The sequence below is a fragment of the Oncorhynchus clarkii genome, chromosome 5 (genome assembly GCF_045791955.1).
Source record: "Oncorhynchus clarkii lewisi isolate Uvic-CL-2024 chromosome 5, UVic_Ocla_1.0, whole genome shotgun sequence".
Classification (NCBI taxonomy): Eukaryota; Metazoa; Chordata; class Actinopteri; order Salmoniformes; family Salmonidae; genus Oncorhynchus; species Oncorhynchus clarkii.
Window position 1 is genome coordinate 16,216,712 of NC_092151.1, and position 20,051 is coordinate 16,236,762.

The window sequence follows — 20,051 nt, forward strand, 5'->3', positions numbered from 1 at the left end:
CCAGAAGGCGAGGTCAGTACAGGTGCATCAAAGCTGGGACCGAGAGACTGAAAAACAGCTTCTATCTCAAGGCCATCAGACTGTTAAACAGCCACCACTAACACTGAGTGGCTGCTGCCAACACACTGACACTGACTCAACTCCAGCCACTTTAATAAATGGGAATTGATGGGAAATGATGTAAATATATCACTAGCCACTTTAAACAATGCTACCTTATATAAATGTTACTTACCCTACATTATTCATCTCATACGCATACGTATATACTGTACTCTATATCATCGACGGTATCCTTATGTAATACATGTATCACTAGCCACTTTATACTATACTATGCCACTTTGTTTACATACTCATCTCATTTGTACATACTGTACCCGATACCATCTACTGTATCTTGCCTATGCTGCTCTGTACCATCACTCATTCATATATCCTTATGTACATATTCTTTATCCCCTTACACTGTGTACAAGACAGTAGTTTTGGAATTGTTAGTTAGATTACTTGTTATTACTGCATTGTCGGAACTAGAAGCACAAGCATTTCGCTACACTCGCATTAACATCTGCTAACCATGTGTATGTGACAAATAAAATTTGATTTGATTTGATTTGATTTGATGTTATGACTGTAGCGTAATGTTATGACTGTAGAGTAGCGCTATTACTGTAGCGTAATGTTATGACTGAAGCGTAGAGCTATGACTGCAGCGTAATGCTATGACAGTAGTGTAGCGCTATTACTGTAGCGTAGCGTTATGACTGTAGCGTAGCGTTATGACTGCAGCGTAACGTTATGACTGCAGCGTAATGTTATGACTGTAGCGTAATGTTATGACTGTAGCGTAGAGCTATGACTGTAGCGTAATGTTATGACTATAGCGTAGCGTTATGACTATAGCGTAGCATTATGACTATAGCGTAATGTTATGACTATAACTATGGTTCCCTAAAGGAGGGAAACGAGGTACAACATACTATGGGGAGCCGCACTATCGCGATCTACATTCACACTTGACAAGGTTAATGAATTCCCCCCCTTGCTGGAAGCCCCGCCATCCACAGATGATAAGCGTGAGGCTCGGATTCATTCCTTCAATTTAATACCACTCTTCATCGAGCCCAGGACCTGGTGGTGCGGGGCCAAACAGGTGTTGTACCTCGTTCCCTCCTTCAGGGAACAGTAGTTATAGTCATAACGCTACGTTCCCTTTCAGTCAGTCAACTTCGGTATAACATAATATGGGGAAATATAATCACGCCCCAAGCCGACCCCAACAGATACTAAATGAAAACGTCCCATGACAGACCACCCAGATCTGACCTCGCCAGATGCGGCTGTCTGGGTATTGTGCACACGGCACTCTGCTTAGTGACTTTCCCCTGTCCCAGCCGTAAGAATCCTGTGGGCCTCTCTATCTGAGAGTGTAGTCTTAGGGACACAGTCAACCAGTACGTAGGGAATTGGTGACAGTTTGGAATCAGGCTGCAGCAGTATGGGGGCTAGTGGTGCAAGAGGAATTATAGGATCCTGGGTATAGTAGTCTAGGAGGTGTGTCCATACTTCCAGCTGTGAGATCATACAGTCTCTCTTTTCCCCAGAGATGTCTGGGGGACACAGAGAGAGACACACACACATACGTGTTAGTGAAATGTACACACACATGGGTTAGTGACACACGTGCGCACATGCTCACACACAGACAAGACACATTCTGGTGCACACCCACAGATGTCTCTTAAACACACATACAAACCAGGATATTGCTTCACATTTTCACATTAGCATTTTCTCAAAGGTGTTGAGTGTCCTGTCAGCTAAAAGTGACAGCCAGTCAACCAGCCAGTCAATCAGTCCGTCTACTGAAGCTCAACAATAACAGTTTTGAGCCACACAGAACCAAAGGGCTGAAGAGAACTCATTGACCCTAACACCACATAGGCTATCTATCTGTACATTCCATGTCATCACTCTTTTTTGAACTCTGTAACCCTTTCAGTGCACACTCACACGCACGCACGCATATGCAGACAGTACACACACCCACATGCACACACACACACACACACACTCACTGCCTTCCCTATCGTTTGTGTGAATGTCACTAGAATAGCGTGCTGACAATGACGGGTTGTTTTACGTGAAGGCCTTGTGAGAAAGCAAGGTGGCACAATAAGACCAGTCCCCAACGTCATCATGATATTGTCAGACCTTTTAACCCCCAGTCCCCCATGCAGTTAACCCTACATGGGTTGTGGGGGTGGGGAAACACACATTTCCATGTGGAACGTTCTGACAGATTGCATGATGGCATCAATGTGGGAATTCCAGAAGAGAATTCCAGAAAAGAACCCTTATGTTTTATTCTCTTATCTCTAGCATGTACATGGATACTATGGAATATTAGTGTTTTACAAAAGTGGGATCTTAATTTGATCACTCTTTTGTTGCTGAGAATTTACCTGCACCACAGGAAATGTATATTAGCTCTGTGATTTAGATAAATTTACTGAAAACCCACACTAACACACAGTTATATTAACAGCATCAGACTGTTAAACAGCCACCACTAACATTGAGTGGCTGCTGCCAACACACTGACTCAACTCCAGCCACTTTAATAATGGAAATTGATGTAAAAATATATCACTAGCCACTTTAAACAATGCTACTTAATATAATGTTTACATACCCTACATTACTCATCTCATATGTATATGTATATACTGTACTCTATATCATCTACTGCATCTTTATGTAATACATGTATCACTAGCCACTTTAAACTATGCCACTTTGTTTACATACCCTACATTACTCATCTCATATGTATATACTGTACTCGATACCATCTACTGCATCTTGCCTATGCCGTTCTGTACCATCACTCATTCATATATCTTTATGTACATATTCTTTATCCCTTTACACTTGTGTGTATAAGGTTGTAGTTGTGGAATTGTTAGGTTAGATTACTTGTTGGTTATTACTGCATTGTCGGAACTAGAAGCACAAGCATTTCGCTACACTCGCATTAACATCTGCTAACCATGTGTATGTGACAAATAAATTTGATTTGATTTTGAGCATTGCACTTTTCATGTAGCATACTTTTGACCAGCTAATAGCCTAACCACCAATCAAGCAACATTATGGCAATATAGGTCAAATTAAGATCCGACATCTGTATGTGTACTGTAAGAGATCATTACCTAGAGATTACCAAGGCAGGAAGAAGGAGTGATTAGGTAACAGTATGTGTAACTACTATAACTAGATAACTAACAGTACGACAATCTGACTCTCTGTTCCTTAAACGTGACTGAGAATGACTGAAACAAAATGTCGGCACATGATATTTATCCATGGCATATGCAACACTAGCACAGCCATATATATATAGTTTGGCTAGCTGCTATAAGTAGCAGCATGTACAGTTGAAGTCGGAAGTTTACATACACTTAGGTTGGAGTCATTAAAACTCGTTTTTCAACCACTCCACAAATGTCTTGTTAACAAACTATAGTTTTGGCAAGTCGGTTAGGACATCTACTTTGTGCATGACACAAGTCATTTTTCCAACAATTGTTTACAGACAGATTATTTAACTTATAATTCACTGTATCACCATTCCAGTGGGTCAGAAGTTTACATACACAAAGTTGACTGTGCCTTTAAACAGCTTGGAAAATTCCAGAAAATTATATCATGGCTTTAGAAACTTCTGATAGGCTAATTGACATCAATTGGAGGTGTACCTGTGGATGTATTTCAAGGCCTACCTTCAAACTCAGTGCCTCTTTGCTTGACATCATGGAAAAATCAAAATAACTCAGCCAAGACCTCAGAAAACAAATTGTAGACTTTCACAAGTCTGGTTCATCCTTGGGAGCAATTTCCAAATGCCTGAAGGTACCACGTTCATCTGTACAAACAATAGTACGCAAGTATAAACACCATGGGACCACACAGCCATCATACCGCTCAGGAAGGAGACGAGTTCTGTCTCCTAGAGATGAACGTACTTTGGTGCGAAAAGTGCAAATCAATCTCAGAACAACAGCAAAGGACCTTGAGAAGATGTTGGAGGAAACAGGTACAAAAGTATCTATATCCACTGTAAAACGAGTCCTATATCGACATAACCTGAAATGTCATTCAACAAGGAAGAAGCCACTGCTCCAAAACCGCCATAAAAAAGCCAGAGTACGGTTTGCAACTGCACATGGGGACAAAGATCGTACTTTTTGGAGAAATGTCCTCTGGTCTGATGAAACAAAAATAGAACTGTTTGGCCATAATGACCATCGTTATGTTTGGAGGGAAAAGGGGGAGGCTTGCAAGCCGAAGAACACCATCCCAACCGTGAAGCACGGGGGTGGCAGCATCATGTTGTGTGGGTGCTTTGCTGCACTTCACAAAATAGATGGCATCATGAGGAAGCAAAATGATGTGGATATATTAAAGCAACATCTCAAGACATCAGCCAGGAAGTTAATGTAACGGCAGATTTCCTCCTCTTCATCTGAAGAGGAGTAAGGATCGGACCAAGATGCTGCGTGGTGAGTGTTCATGACGATTTTAATAAGAAAAGCCTGAACACTGTGAAATACAAAACAATAAACAATAACCAAACCGAAACAGTCCCGCGTGGCACAAACACTGACACAGGAAACAAACACCCACAAACCAACATTGAAACCCAGGCTACCTAAATATGGTTCTCAATCAGGGACAACGATAAACAGCCGCCTCTGATTGAGAACCATATCAGGCCAAACATAGAAATTGAAAAACATAGAAAAACACACATAGACTGCCCACCCCAACTCACACCCTGACCAAATAAATAAAGACAAACGTGGTCTGAACGTGACAGTTAAAGCTTGGTCGCAAATGGGTCTTCCAAATGGACAAAGACCCAACGCACATTTCCAAAGTTGTGGCAAAATGGCTTAAGGACAACAAAGTCAAGGTATTGGAGTGGCCGTGACAAAGCCTTGACCTCAATCCTACAGAAAATTTGTGGGCAGAACTGAAAAAGCATGTGCGATCAAGGAGGCCTACAAACCTGACTCAGTTACACCAGCTCTGTCAGGACGAATGGACCATAATTCGCCCAACATATTGTGGGAAGCTTGTGGAAGGCTACCCAAAACGTTTGACCCAAGTTGAACAATTTAAAGGCAATGCTACCAAATACTAACTGAGAGTATGTAAACTTCTGACCCACTGGGAATGTGATGAAATAAATAAAAGCTGAAATAAATCATTCTCTCTACTATTATTCTGACATTTCACATTCTTAAAATAAAGTGGTGATCCTAACTGACCTAAGACAGGGAATTTTTACTAGGATTAAATGTCAGGAATTGTGAAAAACAGAGTTTAAATGTATTTGGCTAAGGTGTATGTAAAATGACGACTTCAACTGTATGCTATAGTAGAGGCTAAGGGAATTCCATAGTTGGGTGACAGGTGGGTTTAACCATATGAGGGTGAGGATGGGAGTGTAGGGTTAGGGTTATAGATGTGGTGACAGACCATATTTGAGGCCTAAATCCTGGAAGTCTCCATTACCCCCTTAACCCCTCCCCTCCTCTCCTCACCCAATTTGTCACTGGAGGTGATGATGTCAGAGGAGGGAGGACCAGCTAAGATGCCCAGAGTGTAACGTCTGTTGTTAAATGAAGACCAAGGTGCAGCGTGGGAGGTGTACATTTTCTTTCATTTGAAATGTTCCACCAAAAAAACAATAAACAACTCAACGAACGTAAAGCTAGGAGTGCAGCACATGCAACACACAAAGACAAGATCCCACAACTGAAGGTGGGAAAAAGGGCTGCCTAAGTATGATCCCCAATCAGAGACAACAATAAACTGCCTCTGATTGGGAACCATACTCGGCCAACAAAGAAATATAAAAATAGATTTCCCACCCTAGTCACAACCTGACCTACCAAACAGAGAATTTAAAGGATCTCTAAGGTCAGGATGTAACATCCAGCTGCGCCACGTGGTGACTCCGAATCTACAGGGGGCAGGAGGGGCAGGTCCGAGAGAAGGGGGGAGCAACAAATTTAAAAAATAAATAAATAAACAAACAAAACAGAGAAAGAGAGCAGAGGGGAGGGAGGAAACAGAGAGGTGAAAGACAAAATATATAAACAAAGTAGAAGCAAAAAAGATGTCATTATTTTTGTTTAAGAAAGGAAGGGAGAAGACAGAGGGAAAAGAAAGAAAGACAATCAATCAGAAAGATGAATCAGAGTTGGCGCCACACAGCAGCGAGATGAGGCAGGCGCACATTTCTCACCAACTTTCTTCAAGCCCAGCATTACTGGGGACTCATCAAAGTCTATCACACCGATGTCCAGAGGGTCCAGCTTGGCTATGTGGTGCCCCCGCACCTAGACACATACAGGGCAACCACACTCAGTGTGTGTGTGTGTGTGTGTGTGTGTGTGTGTGTGTGTGTGTGTGTGTGTGTGTGTGTGTGTGTGTGTGTGTGTGTGTGTGTGTGTGTGTGTGTGTGTGTGTACAGTACCTGGTACGCTCGTACGAGTGACTGTACAGCCAGATGGTCCTCCACTAACTTCTCCATGTTAGGTTGAGCTTCAACCATCGCCTGGGCGTTGGCCAATCCCAGAGCAGCACCACCCAGAGGAGGAGGGCTCTGATAGGCTGCGCCTGGTGACACCCCAGCGTTGGCATTCCGGAAGAAAATATCCCACGACTTCAGAGAGAGAAGAAATCGAAGAGGGAGGGCAGAGAGGGGGTGGAGGAGAAGGAGGGAGAAACATACTTCAGCTTGGTTAGAAATCTATCAATCCAGGTATGCTAGGTATTCACCATGATATGACATGGTTAAATGGTATTTACACAGTAATAACCTATGAATTACTATTGTTCCTTTTGGAATGAATTTAAAAACAAAACACCACTACAAGACACCATTTAGTACCAGGTAGTTAGTTAACAATTGCATTGCCTAATAATATCTACTCAACTTAGGTCACCAAAGTTAAAGTCATTTAGCCTTGTCAGTCACAGTGAGTGCTACAGAAAAGGTTTTGCAACATGAGGAAGTGTTGCTGAACAGTAGTGTTGAGGGGTTGGTTCTTAGCTCAGTAATCTATGTTAAGTATTGGTTGACCAGATCAGGCATTATTAAATAAAAGAGGGCCAGCCAGGAGCTAGATAGATTCTGGGTCGCAGTATCACACACCATATCACAACTAGGGTTCTTGTGTTATATAAGCTAGAAAAAACTGTTAGAAAAGCTGTAACCATGCACACACACACACACACACACACACATAAACATACACATACATGCAGGTAAAAACCATGCATGCATGTGTGTGCACAACCACCGGCCTTCTTTGCTCGCTTTGAGGACAATACAGTGCCACTGACACGACCCGCTACCAAAACCTGCAGGCTTTCCTTCACTGCAGCCAACGTGAGTAAAACATTTAAACGTGTTAACCCTCGCAAGGCTGCAGGCCCAGACAGCATCCCCAGCCGCGTCCTCAGAGCATGCGCAGACCAGCTGGCTGATGTGTTTACGGACATATTCAATCAATCCTTATCCTAGTCTGCTGTTCAAGAGGGCCACCATTGTTCTTGTTCCCAAGAAAGCAAAGGTTACTGAGCTAAATGACTATCAATAGCACTCACTAGTAGCACTCAGTAGCACTCACTATCGGTAGGACTCACTTCCGTCATCATGAAGTTCTTTGCGAGACTAGTCAAGGACCATATCACCTCCTCCCTACCTGACACCCTAGACCCACTCCAATTTGCTTACCGCCCCAATAGGTCCACAGACGACGCAATCGCAATCACACTGCACACTGCCCTAACCCATCTGGACAAGAGGACTGCCTATGTAAGAATGCTGTTCATCGACTACAGCTCAGCATTTAACACCATAGTACCCTCCAAACTCGTCATTACCCTGGGTCTCGACCCCGCCCTGTGCAAATGGGTCCTGGACTTCCTGACGGGCCGCCCCAGGGGGTGAGGGTAGGTAACAACATCTCCACCCCACTGATCCTCAACACTGGGGCCCCACAAGGGTGCATTCTCAGCCCTCTCCTGTACTCCCTGTTCACCCACGACTGCATGGCCACGCCTCCAACTCAATCATCATGTTTGCAGACGTCACTACAGTGGTAGGCTTGATTACCAACAACAACGAGACGACCTACAGGGAGGAGGCGAGGGCCCTTGGAGTGTGGTGTCAGGAAAATAACCTCACACTCAACGTCAACAAAACAAAGGAGATGATTGTGGACTTCAGGAAACAGCAGTTTTTGAATTTTAAACCCAAAATCTATTTTGCATGAAGAAACAACCTGTCATTCATCACAAACTTTGTGAATATCTGGGTTTTCCCTCTTCACAGTGCAGAAAGACTGTATTTAATCAGTGGACACCACTCATTTTTATTACGACACACCTGTCATAATTGTTTTCTTTTACTAAAGTAGAGGTTTATTATTATTGTTATTATTATTGCTAAAGGTACTGCATAGGTGTAAAAATATTTTTTAGCAAGAGATTACTTGTATAGACTAAGAAAGTGGCAGAAATGTGCAGAAAGTAGTTTTGAATGCATTTTATTGAAGGAAAACAATAACAGTCTTGGACTTTTTTGGCAACATAGTGATATATTCTTATGTACTGTACAATGAGGAATTCTACTACTAGTCCTCCCATTTTTTTAGCCATTGTCTCCACCCACAAGGTGTATAAACAACAACAATACATAAGAATAAAATAAGATAATAGATAAAAAACAAAAATGTGAAGAACATAAATCAATCAACTCTAATTAGCACATGTAGGACAGTATGAAAGTGTGTGTGCATGGACTTTGCAGATGGATTTCTCACATGTGCAGCACATAGTATTGTTTTACAGTCCTTCTTTGGGGGGCAGAATTTGCATCTCCTCCTCTTGCCTGCCCCAGATACAGCCTCAGATACAGCCTCAGGTGGATCAGGACAAGATTTCTCTTATGGCTCCACCCACTTCTCCCAGACCTCTCTTACGGCTCCACCCACTTCTCCCAGACCTCTCTTATGGCTCCACCCACTTCTCCCAGATCTCTCTTATGGCTCCACCCACTTCTCCCAGACCTCTCTTACGGCTCCACCCACTTCTCCCAGACCTCTCTTACGGCTCCACCCACTTCTCCCAGACCTCTCTTACGGCTCCACCCACTTCTCCCAGACCTCTCTTACGGCTCCACCCACTTCTCCCAGACCACTCCTATGGCTCCACCCCCTTCTCCCAGACCTCTCTTATGGCCGCCAGTTTGTCTCTCACACGTCTTGCAGGTCTTGACTCACGGTTATCAAACCGTAGCATTCTTGAGAAAGTGTGAAAGACTGTCAGTGGCATCCTGGCACGGAAAATCGCCCCGTTCACTCTCTGTATCCCACAGACTACATGTAGCCTCGCCTCGGGACCTATACACACCCGCTAAGATTAGCAGCCCTATGTAGGCATGCGGGTCAATCTCATCCATCCTTTTACAGTTGTCTCCATATTTACAGAAACCCTCCAAATTTGTCATCTCCAGGATGATTTTTTCGATGGCTGGTGTGATGAACATGTAGAATGTTGAGGAGATGTCCTGGGCATGGGCAACTGCATGTCTTGTGGGCCCTGGGGTCATCCTTATGACTTTTTGTGCTGCCATCCTGCCCTGGTTGTCATATGGTGACAAGGACCATGTTATTTTGCTGTTCTTTGACAAAAATGTCTCTCTTTCAGTTTGGGGGATTTCTTCTTCATCTGAAGATGATGCATCGTGCTCTGGGTTGTATTCTTCCCCATCTTCTTCTTCAGATACATCCTCCTCTTCTAAATCATTGTTCTCTTGTTCCTCCTGGACATCTGAAAAAGTCAGATCTACGACCTGTTGGGCACTGAAACGTGCACTCATGGCTTCAGCAAAGAGAGAACTGGGGGGACTGTCATCTGCAGCACCTTTATAGCCTCTGACTGCATTCCTCATTAGTAAACAATGCTTTCAATAAATGTTTATTTTGTCTGAAATGTTGTTTATTATGTCTGTGAACTTGAGTCATGTGAGGTCGTGGAGGGGAGATGCTGCACCTGCACAATAACGTTTTTTTAGTTCAATCAGTAGCACACATAATCTACATTTCTCAGTGTGTGTGTGTGGGTGTGTGTGTGTGTCTTTATGGTTTTTTGTGGTGTGTAAATTATTTTATAACTGCCGGGTGAAAAATGACCCTAAGACAATCTTTGTACCCTGGTGGTGTACAGCTTTCATGGAAATATGAGGCGATGTTTCACTTTTTCTAATGTTGGGGTCACTCTATGAAAAGTAATCAAATTTTAAGTTGAAAAAATATAATTTAGGGTCTTTTCTCTGTTAAACATAGTGGCAGGTCATTTTTTACCCTTAAGACAATACAAGGGTTAACTCTTGAAACTGTAATGTTGGTTAAGGGCTTGTAAGTAAGCATTTCACAGTAAGGTCTACTACACCTTTTTCAGCATGTGACAAATGCAATTTAACTAGATTTTAGACACCACAATGACTCCAATACTGTACCTCACTTTCAATGTGTGTGTGTGTGTGTGTGTGTGTGTGTGTGTGTGTGTGTGTGTGTGTGTGTGTGTGTGTGAACCAATATTGCAACTCTCAACACACACTCACTATCTCTCTCTTACACACACACACACACACACCAACAACAATGCCCTTTAACCAACAGACAATGGCTGGAGGGGAGGACTGGACATTCCAGATGAACGAGAGAGCGAGAGAAAGAATGAGGGAGAGATCGAGAGAGAAAATTAGAGTAAGCGTGATGGAGAGAGACAGAATAATGTGCTCAGAGGCAATGTTCCCTCTAAACTGTGTGCGTGCGGGACTGCCACACAGAAGAAATAACAGCCCACAGAGAGAAGCGCGAGATTGAACTTCACTCAACTTTCTAGAGCAGTGGTCACCAACCAGTCGATCGCAATGTACTGGTCGATCTCCCACCTATAAAGCCTTTTTATTTGTCTCGGGCTGTTGGCGGTAGGTGTACCCAATTCAACTGCCCTGCGCATGTGTTTGAAGGTACAAACTCTGCGGGCCCTGCGGGCCCTGAGAGCAAATCAAGTGCACTATAAGTTTACCGCTGGCCAATCGTATGGCTCATATTTCAGTGTCTGCAGTAACGTAGCAAGTATAAAAGAAAGCTAAGGCAAAGTTGATATTGTGAGATTTCAAAACATTTAAAACAATGACTAGAGAAAGACTGTCAACGAGTACACCAAAGATCTGATGTTTTTATGAGTGAGTTCATGTTAAAGTTCTTACTCAGCACTGTCAACACTTTATATTCAACACTTTTATAAGCCATAAAATGCACGTTCTTCCTATTACCACTCACCGCTACAACAAACAATGCAGCAGTAATGAATGAATAGGAAAGTGTATCTATATTCTTGTGTTGTTGTTATTATTAGCGACTTGGGTCTTTTTTAATATCAAGGAATATTTCACTTTCTCTGTTCATATGAGTAACAACATGAATTTGTGCACGAGGCAAAAATAATGCGGTGTGAGGTTTCGCCATCAGCTGGAAGACAGGCACCATCAGCTGGAAGACAGGCACCATCAGCTGGAAGACAGGCACCATCAGCTGGAAGACAGGCACCATCAGCCCAGTAAAAAAAAAGCAAATTACTTAAATGTATGTTCACTCACCTGTGCCTCACAAGTAATACAACAATAGATCTATTAGTGGTGTGATTATATAGCCTACCTTAAAGTTTGAAATAACGTTTACAAATATTTCCCAAAAAACAGTGCATTGGCAGGGCAATTCAAGCAAGCCAATATGCGGTGATAAAGTATTGGGCCTATAGCTTACTGCACAAACCTCGATGCTACAGTACTGTTTTTAATTGGTTAATGTTGCATAGGCTTACGTTTTTAAGTAATGTTAAAAGAAATCTGAGCGGCAGATCTCAGCTTGCATTTTGACTCAGAAAGTGATGTTGACTCAGAAAATGTTTGTGACCACTGTTCTAGAGTTTTCCCTGTTAACACTATCAATGTTTCCCTTTACTGTGGCAATTGTGATTGAATCAAAGCAATATTAGCCACTTTGCAACATACCGAAACAAAACTAACTATGCAAGAGATTTTGTTGTAGTCAGAATGCATCAGAGTAGGATTCTATTGCGTTGACACACACGCACGACTCAGCCCGCACTCTACACAGACCGATGCGGCATAAACAATGAGAGCTGCAGTAGGCCTATATGCAAGTAGACCATTGCCATAATATGGATCTGTACCATTTACTTTGAGCTGGACTGTGTTAACAGCATGAGCAGTCATGAGTAGATGCGCTTGTTTTGAGATCAAAGCGAGAGCTACATGTGCACATTATGTTCATATCCTTTGCTAGTTAGTGAGCTATTAGCCCAGTTACATTTCTAGACATCTTTGAAAAGTGAGTCAGGTAAAGAGTTGTTTTATGTCTGGGGCAGTTTGTATTTTGAGACAGGCTTGAATAAGCTAAGTAGCCAATAGGCAGAGGGTAGCATCATTTGTCTGATTCTCTGTTGGTATGGGAATAATAATGCATTTTATTTTGTAAAGTATTTTTTTTGCATCAAACAACACAACAACATTTTCAGTCACCTCCTTGTCTGAAGGATAAGCAGGTTGATGTGGATGAACAGGTTAATGTCAAGCCCTGAATGTTTTTTCAAAGGTTTTATGGAATGTAGGCCAACATTGAACACCACACACTGGATGCTACTGTAGGCTGAATGATAGAAAAGCTATTTCCATGTTAAAATGTAATGAGATGCATGTTCTCCATTGTGTTTGATGGTATGTCACTCTGGTAGGCCTATATCATGATCAAACAGCCACAGTAGTCTACTTGGCCACTGGTAAAACTGTAACTTAAAGTGGGTACATCCTCAGTGTTCACAGTAAAAGCTCACTGGAAATTGCACAGAATTTTTGAGCCCCAGCTGTTAATCAAAAAAAATATATATATATACAGTACCAGTCAAAAGTTTGGACACACCTACTCATTCAAGGGTTTTTCTTTATTTTTACTATTTTCTATATTGTAGAATAATAGTGAAGACATCAAAACTTTAACACATATGGAATCTTGTAGTAACCAAAAAAGTGTTTAACAAATCAAAATATATTTTATATTTGAGATTATTAAAAGTAGCCACCCTTTGCCTTGATGACAGCTTTGTACACTCTTGGCATTCTCTCAACCAGCTTCATGAGGTAGCCACCAGGAATGCGTTTTAATTAACAGGTGTCTTGTTAAAAGTTCATTTGTTGAATTTATTTCCTTCTTAATGCATTTGAGCCAATCATTTGTGTTGTGACAAGGTAGGGGTGCTATACAGAAGATAGCCCTATTTGGTAAAAGACAAAGTCAATAGTATGTCAAGAACAGCTAAAATAAGCGAAGAGAAACATCTTTGTGAGATGCAGAGTAGGTGAATGGATGATCTCCGCATGTGTTGTTCCCACCATGAAGCATGGAGGAGGAGGTGTGATGGTGTGGGGGTGCTTTGCTGGTGACACTGGCTGTAATATATTTAGAATTCAAGGCACACTAAACCAGCATGGCTACCACAACATTCTGCAGCGATACTCCATCCCATCTGGTTTGCGCTTAATGGGACTATCATTTGTTTTTCAACAGGACAATGACCCAACACACCTCCAGACTGTGCACAGGCTATTTGTCCAACAAGGAGAGTGATGGAGTGTTGCATCAGATGACCTGGCCTCAACAATCACCCGACCTCAACCATATTGAGATGGTTTGAGTTGGACAGCAGTGAAGAAAGTTATTTGTTTCTGGCCATTTTGAGCCAGTTGTCTTGAAACCACCATAAATCCAGAGAATTGCAGATTTTGATGACAAAGTTTCATGACAAAATTTTCCTACTGTCACGTCTACTCCCGCTCCCCCTCTCTGGTGCTAATTGTCTGCAGTTTCTCATTATTACGCACACCTGTCACCATCATTACGCGTACCTGCGCCTCGTGAGACTCACCTGGACTTCGTTACCTTCCTGATTACCACCCCTATACCTGTCACTTCCTATGGTTCTTTCCTCAGGCGTTATTGTGTCTGTTTATCTGTCTCATGTCTGTGCGCTACTCGTGATTCTTGTTTTGTTCCATGTTCATTTATTTATTAATTTCCCCCCCTGCAGTTGCTCCCGACTCCTACCGTACAAATGACAAAATACCAACGTCACCTAGGGATACAACAGGATTTTTTTTTTTTAATTTACTGGTGAGGTTGGGTACATGGGCTGCTGCCGAAGCAAAAGGGGAAGCCTCAGCTGGCTTGTCAGGCTTCCATGCCTCAGCCTGCTTGATAGATTCACAAGCCACGGTTGGCTCGTCAGGCTTCCATTGCCGAAGCTACCGGGGATGCCTCAGCCAGCTCGTCAGGCTTCCAAGCCACAGTTGGCTCATCAGGTTCTCAAGCCTCGGTTGGTTCGTCAGGCTTCCATTGCTGAAGCTAACGGGGATGCCTCAGCTAGCTCGTCAGGCTTCCATGCCACAGCTGGCCCGACAGGTTCTCAAGCCTTGGTTGGCTCGTCAGGCTTCCATGCCTTGGCTGGAACCGCGCGTCAGGTAGGGGTACTGTCACATCTACTCCAGCTCCCCCTCTCTGGCGCTCGTTGTCGCTCGTTGTCGCCAGTTCTCATTATTACGCACACCTGTCACCTGCACCTCATGAGACTCACCTGGACTCCATCACCTTCCTGATTACCCCCCTATACCTGTCACTCCCTTTGGTTCTTTCCTCAGGAGTTATTGTTTCTGTTTATATGTTTCATGTCTGTGCGCTACTCGTGTTTCTTGTTTTGTTCCATGTTTGTTTATTTATTAAATTCACTCCCTGTACTTGTTTCCCATTTATTAGCGTACACGTTAGCGGATATACCTCACCAAGGGGAAACAACAGGAATTTTTAAAATATTTTTTAAACTGGTGATGTCGGGTCCAAGTGCTGCTGCCGAAGCAACCGGGGATGCCTCAGCTGACTTGTCAGGCTTCCATGCCTTGGTTGGCTCAGCAGGCTCCCCATGCACCGCCCAGCTCGTCAGGCTCCCGCGCCTCAGCCGGCCCATCAGGCTCCCACGCCTCAGCTGGCCCATCAAGCTCCCGCGCCTCAGCCGGCTCTACAGGTTCCCGCGCCTCAGCAGAAGCGACAGGCCAGCTCCTGGTCGGCATCATCCGGCGGCTGGAGCCGCGCGGCAGGGAGGGGGTACTGTCATGTTTACTCCCGCTCCCCCTCTCCGATGCTTGACGTCGCCAGTTGTCTTATTTTTTCGCACACCTGCCACCATCGTTACGCGCACCTGCGCCCCATGACACTCACCTGGACTCCATCACCTTCCTGATTATCTCCCCTATATCTGGTTCATTCCTGAGGCGTTATTGACTCTGTTTCATGTCTGTATGCTTTTCGTGTTTCTTGTTTTGTACTATGTTTGTTATTTATTAAATTTGCACTCCCTGTACTAGCTTCCTGACTCCCAGCATAAACATCACAGTTCTGGTCTGATGAGTTCATTTTCTTCACCTCGTGTTGAGAGTTTCAGAGTTTCTAACCATTTCAACGTATAGACCACGGTCTCATGTCTTTCTGGTCTGGTATGTTAATTCTCAACTCATTCTTTATACACTCTGGTAAAAAAGGGGGCATTTCCGTCATGCTGACATGCTCTCTGAGCTCCCTCGGGGCGTGGCTACTTACTGTGCAAGGTATTCTCAAAAACAATGATCTTATTAGAAAACTAAAATCACATTAATATCTTATCAAAAAAACTGTACTTGTTTTTTATATTGTCTACACCACGTATTGGATGGAGACTTATTACCTGTAGTGCAAATACTTTAAGTTACAGTATTTCGTTTATAACTTTCCTAATAAAATCACAAAATGAAAAACAATATGACATGATTATTCTTTAGGTCCCCACTGACCATTTCCCACATTCTTTATGATAGAATTATTGTTCCATTATCCACTTTTTGGATGTTAGAGTTTTTGGCTGGCAAAAGTCTGTGAACAAAGACATTCCTTTGGTTCATACTAGAGAGCCAGAGGGTCCTCTTGCTGCATAAAATTTACGACTGGGTGTGAGGTGTCAAAAAGCGCCCCAGTCGCTTTTTTATGCACATTTCTCTCTATGCGTATTCTGACCTGCTATTTTTGGGGGTGGAGATTAAATAAATGATGGTGTAGTGGAGGTGTGTCTACAGATACACCATATTCTGACCTTCATTTAATTCCCTAATAATTCCACCACTTTTATGCGCGATGAAACTATGAATAAGGTTGAGCAATCTGTCAGTTCCAAGTGGAACAACATCTAATACATTTTTTTCTGATAGAAATAACACCAGTACAAAAAGAGCTAGGTAAATGAGTCAACTGTTTGGATAAGGGGATTGTAAATATAAATTATCATTGTTTTAGATCTATTTTACCTTATTATCGCTGGAGAGAAATGTGAAGCCAGTCATGTGGCAGCAAACTGAAGCATATCAACATTTCACCTTTTCCACAATGAAGTTGATGAAATGTTGGTCTTATAACTAAGCTATAGGCTTATGTTGCCATGTGCATATGACAGTATAGTGCCAAACCTACCGAGTTGATTTATGATTCCTAAAATGTTTTAATTATATGCCCAGACTTTTCACTGTATTGTGTACAATTTGTATGGTGTTTAATATTAGCCACTATTGGTAGCCTCCGTCAGTTATACCACATACATTTCTAACTCCCTTTAGTGTTAGTTTCCATTTTGTATCATTCCATTACATCATTAGTTTACCTTTCTTTCATCTGTCACGCTGGTGTGGTTGTTCCTGAGGACCTAGCAATAGTGGATCATATTAGGCTAACATATTACAAGTTGTGCAATAATTTGGGACATGTAGCCTATTGGAATCATTATGGAACGCAGACCATGCGTAGCAGTTTAAACCTGGAGGCTGGTGCACGGTTCACGACAACGGGACCGTTGTCATCACAGTTCCATGATTAATGAGGATTATCAGGGTTGATTTATACGATTACTGTTCAATTCCTATTGTACAATTTTCTCACTTTCCAATATTTCATGGATTGAACACAATTGTTCAAGCCATGAAATATTGGAAAGTTAGAAAAGTGTACAAATATGACAACTTTCAGGATGAATCAAACCACTATGGTTTCGCCAATATGTTTAGTGCAGAAATACTTTCCTAACCCTAAATAATATACAGAGTATTTTTAAACCCTACCAATTGGTCCTATGTGCATTTAAGTATGCTCTCTCTCTCGCTCTCAGAGGATCTGAGCCCTAGGATCATGCCTCAGGTCATGTTATATCTACAGTAGCTTTGATTGGACTTGGAATTTTAGCTAAGAAGCTAGCAGTCATCGTCATGAATCAAGTCGACAATCTACTGGCAAATACTTTTCAATCCTTGTCATATGAAGAGAAATTACGAAGAGAAATTATAGATAAAACATATAGGTGCTCATTGGCCATTGGACATAAACATTACTACACAACAAGTTGGAAATCACAACTTATTGTGGTTTGGAAGGAATCAGTGGCTAACTGCAAGCATTGCAAAGCAATCACTAGCCTGCTATTCAGTGGAGTGCCTACTGTTCTGACTTTGTGATGCACATATATCCTATAGCCTGTTTTAGAGAAATGTCATCATCGAATATTGTAAGAGCTTTCATTGTCTGCTTATATGCCCCCTTAATTTATCCTACGGTTCTGACTTGGTGTACAGGGAGAATACTGTAAGAACGGCCCATGTTCTGAATTCTGTCGTTGTACATTTGAAAAGTGCTGAGTAAATACTGTAGTTATATTGAGTACGTCCAAGCTCGCTCATTAATGTCTTAATCAAATTTACGGATTGCTTCTCATCCGCTTGTCGTCTACTTATGCCATAATTTGTACATCTCAATTGTCAGTAGAAACCACACACAACCTTTCACATGACCTTGGTAGCATCTCTAGCTTCCTGTATTACACAGGAATCTGATGGGAGAGGGGGAGTGGTATGTATGTGTGTGTGTGTGTGTGTGTGTGTGTGTGTGTGTGTGTGTGTGTGTCTGTGTGTGTCTGTGTGTGTGTGTACGCGTTCACATTTTTGCCCTGACCAGAGGTCGTGCAGGTGTATGCGTAACTCTTGTCCCACTGCGTTTTTAACATAAACAGGCCACAGTCCTGGGAAGCAGCTCACCTGCCTGCCCCCCACACTCTCTCTCCTACCTTGTGTACACTCCTAGGGTTCTCCAGCCATGCATAGTACATCTCTTCTACATAATTAGAACTGGTCCCATTCAGAAAAGGCTCGGCCGACACCGACGTAGTGTAACTCCTCAGTGGTTCAAATGTCCTCAAAGCCCCTCCCACTGCCATCGGCCTGGCCTGTGATTGGCTCTTGACTGTCTGGGTGGCCGTAATAGGCCTTAGCCTAGCAACTGTAGTCCTTAAGCGCTGCATGGTAGCCTATTAGCTGTGGCTTCTACCCCTCTCGCTAAACGAGGAAGTAGATCAATAACAATTCCCGTCGCCAGGAAACACCAGGATTAGGAGAAAGTTATCCTCTAGATGCTGATCTTAGGTCAGTTGTGTGTTTCCCTCCTAATGTTTCAGTTAAGGATTGGTTTAGGAACAGCTGATCCTGGTTCTTTGGCCTACATGCAACTCTTCTTCCAGGAACATGGGACATTCAGAGCTTCTTCTTCCTCTCGTTTACTCTCGCTCGTTGTATCAGGTCTAATCCTGTAAATCGTTGTTTTCTCAGGCTGTGTAGAGAGAGATTACATAATTAACCAGAGGGTCAAGTCATACGTCCCAGTTCCCACAGCCTGTGCTGTGTGAACATATAACATATTTATGATATGGGCTGGATCATATATCATTATTTATGCATTTAGACCTGGCTGCCTACAATAAATGGCAAATAAGAGAAGTCTGCTAAAAATATATTTTAGTCACACTCACAGACACACACTCCTACACATGTACACACACACACACACACACACACACACACACACACACACACACACACACACACACACACACACACACACACACACACACACACACACACACACACACACACACACACAGACACACAGACTCACTGCAGCGACTTGAAACAAGTAATGTCAGTCAACTATTCACACAGAGAATAAATAATATAAATACCCCACATACAGTACTTGTTGTATTCAGACCAGGGGTGGAACAAATACCCAATTGTCATACTTGAGTAAAAGTAAAGATACCTTAAAAGAAAACGACTCAATTAAAAGTGAAAGTCACCCAGTAAAATACTACTTGAGTAAAAGTCTAAAAGTATTTGTTTTTAAATATACTTAAGTATCAACATTAAAAGTATAAATCATTTCAAATTCCTTATAATATGCAACCCAGACTGCACGATGTTCTTGCTTTTTATATATATACAGATAGCCAGGGGCGCACTTCAACAGTCAGACATAATTTACAAACGAAGTATTTGTGATTAGTGAGTCTGTCAGATCAGTAAATATGACCAGGGATGTTCTCTTGATAAGTGCGTGAATTAGACAATTTTCCTGTCCTGCTAAGCATTCAAAATGTAACGAGTACTTTTGGGTGTCAGGGAAAATGTGAGGAGTAAAATGTACATTATTTTCTTCAGGAATGTAGTCGAGTAAAATTAAAAGTTGTCAAAAATATAAATAGTAAAGTAAACACACCCCCAAAAACTACTTAAGTAGTACTTTAAATTATTTTTATTTTGGTATTTTACACCACTGATTCAGCCCCGTACAATTCTGTATTCTTCTGTAACTATCAATGAAGTAAGCATTAAAGAGCCACGTATTACAACTCATAACCTAGACTAAGCCCATATATTATGTGCTAAACTGTGTAGAGCCAGCTGGTAGCTATATCTACAGTCCAAA

The 20,051-nt window shown here is 42.4% G+C and overlaps 1 protein-coding gene across 1 annotated transcript in view; it reads right to left on the reverse strand.

The window, feature by feature from the left end:
• The window catches only part of LOC139409869 (2-oxoglutarate dehydrogenase complex component E1-like), a 45,765-nt gene that overhangs the window by 25,365 nt on the left and 349 nt on the right, over positions 1-20,051 (reverse strand). The window contains exons 2-4 of the mRNA XM_071155258.1: positions 18,358-18,896; positions 6,554-6,742; positions 6,323-6,416 (exon numbers count right to left, since the gene is read on the reverse strand). Of these exons, the coding sequence (XP_071011359.1) occupies positions 6,323-6,416; positions 6,554-6,742; positions 18,358-18,591 (517 nt within the window). The 5' untranslated portion in view covers positions 18,592-18,896. The remainder of the gene's footprint in view (positions 1-6,322; positions 6,417-6,553; positions 6,743-18,357; positions 18,897-20,051) is intronic.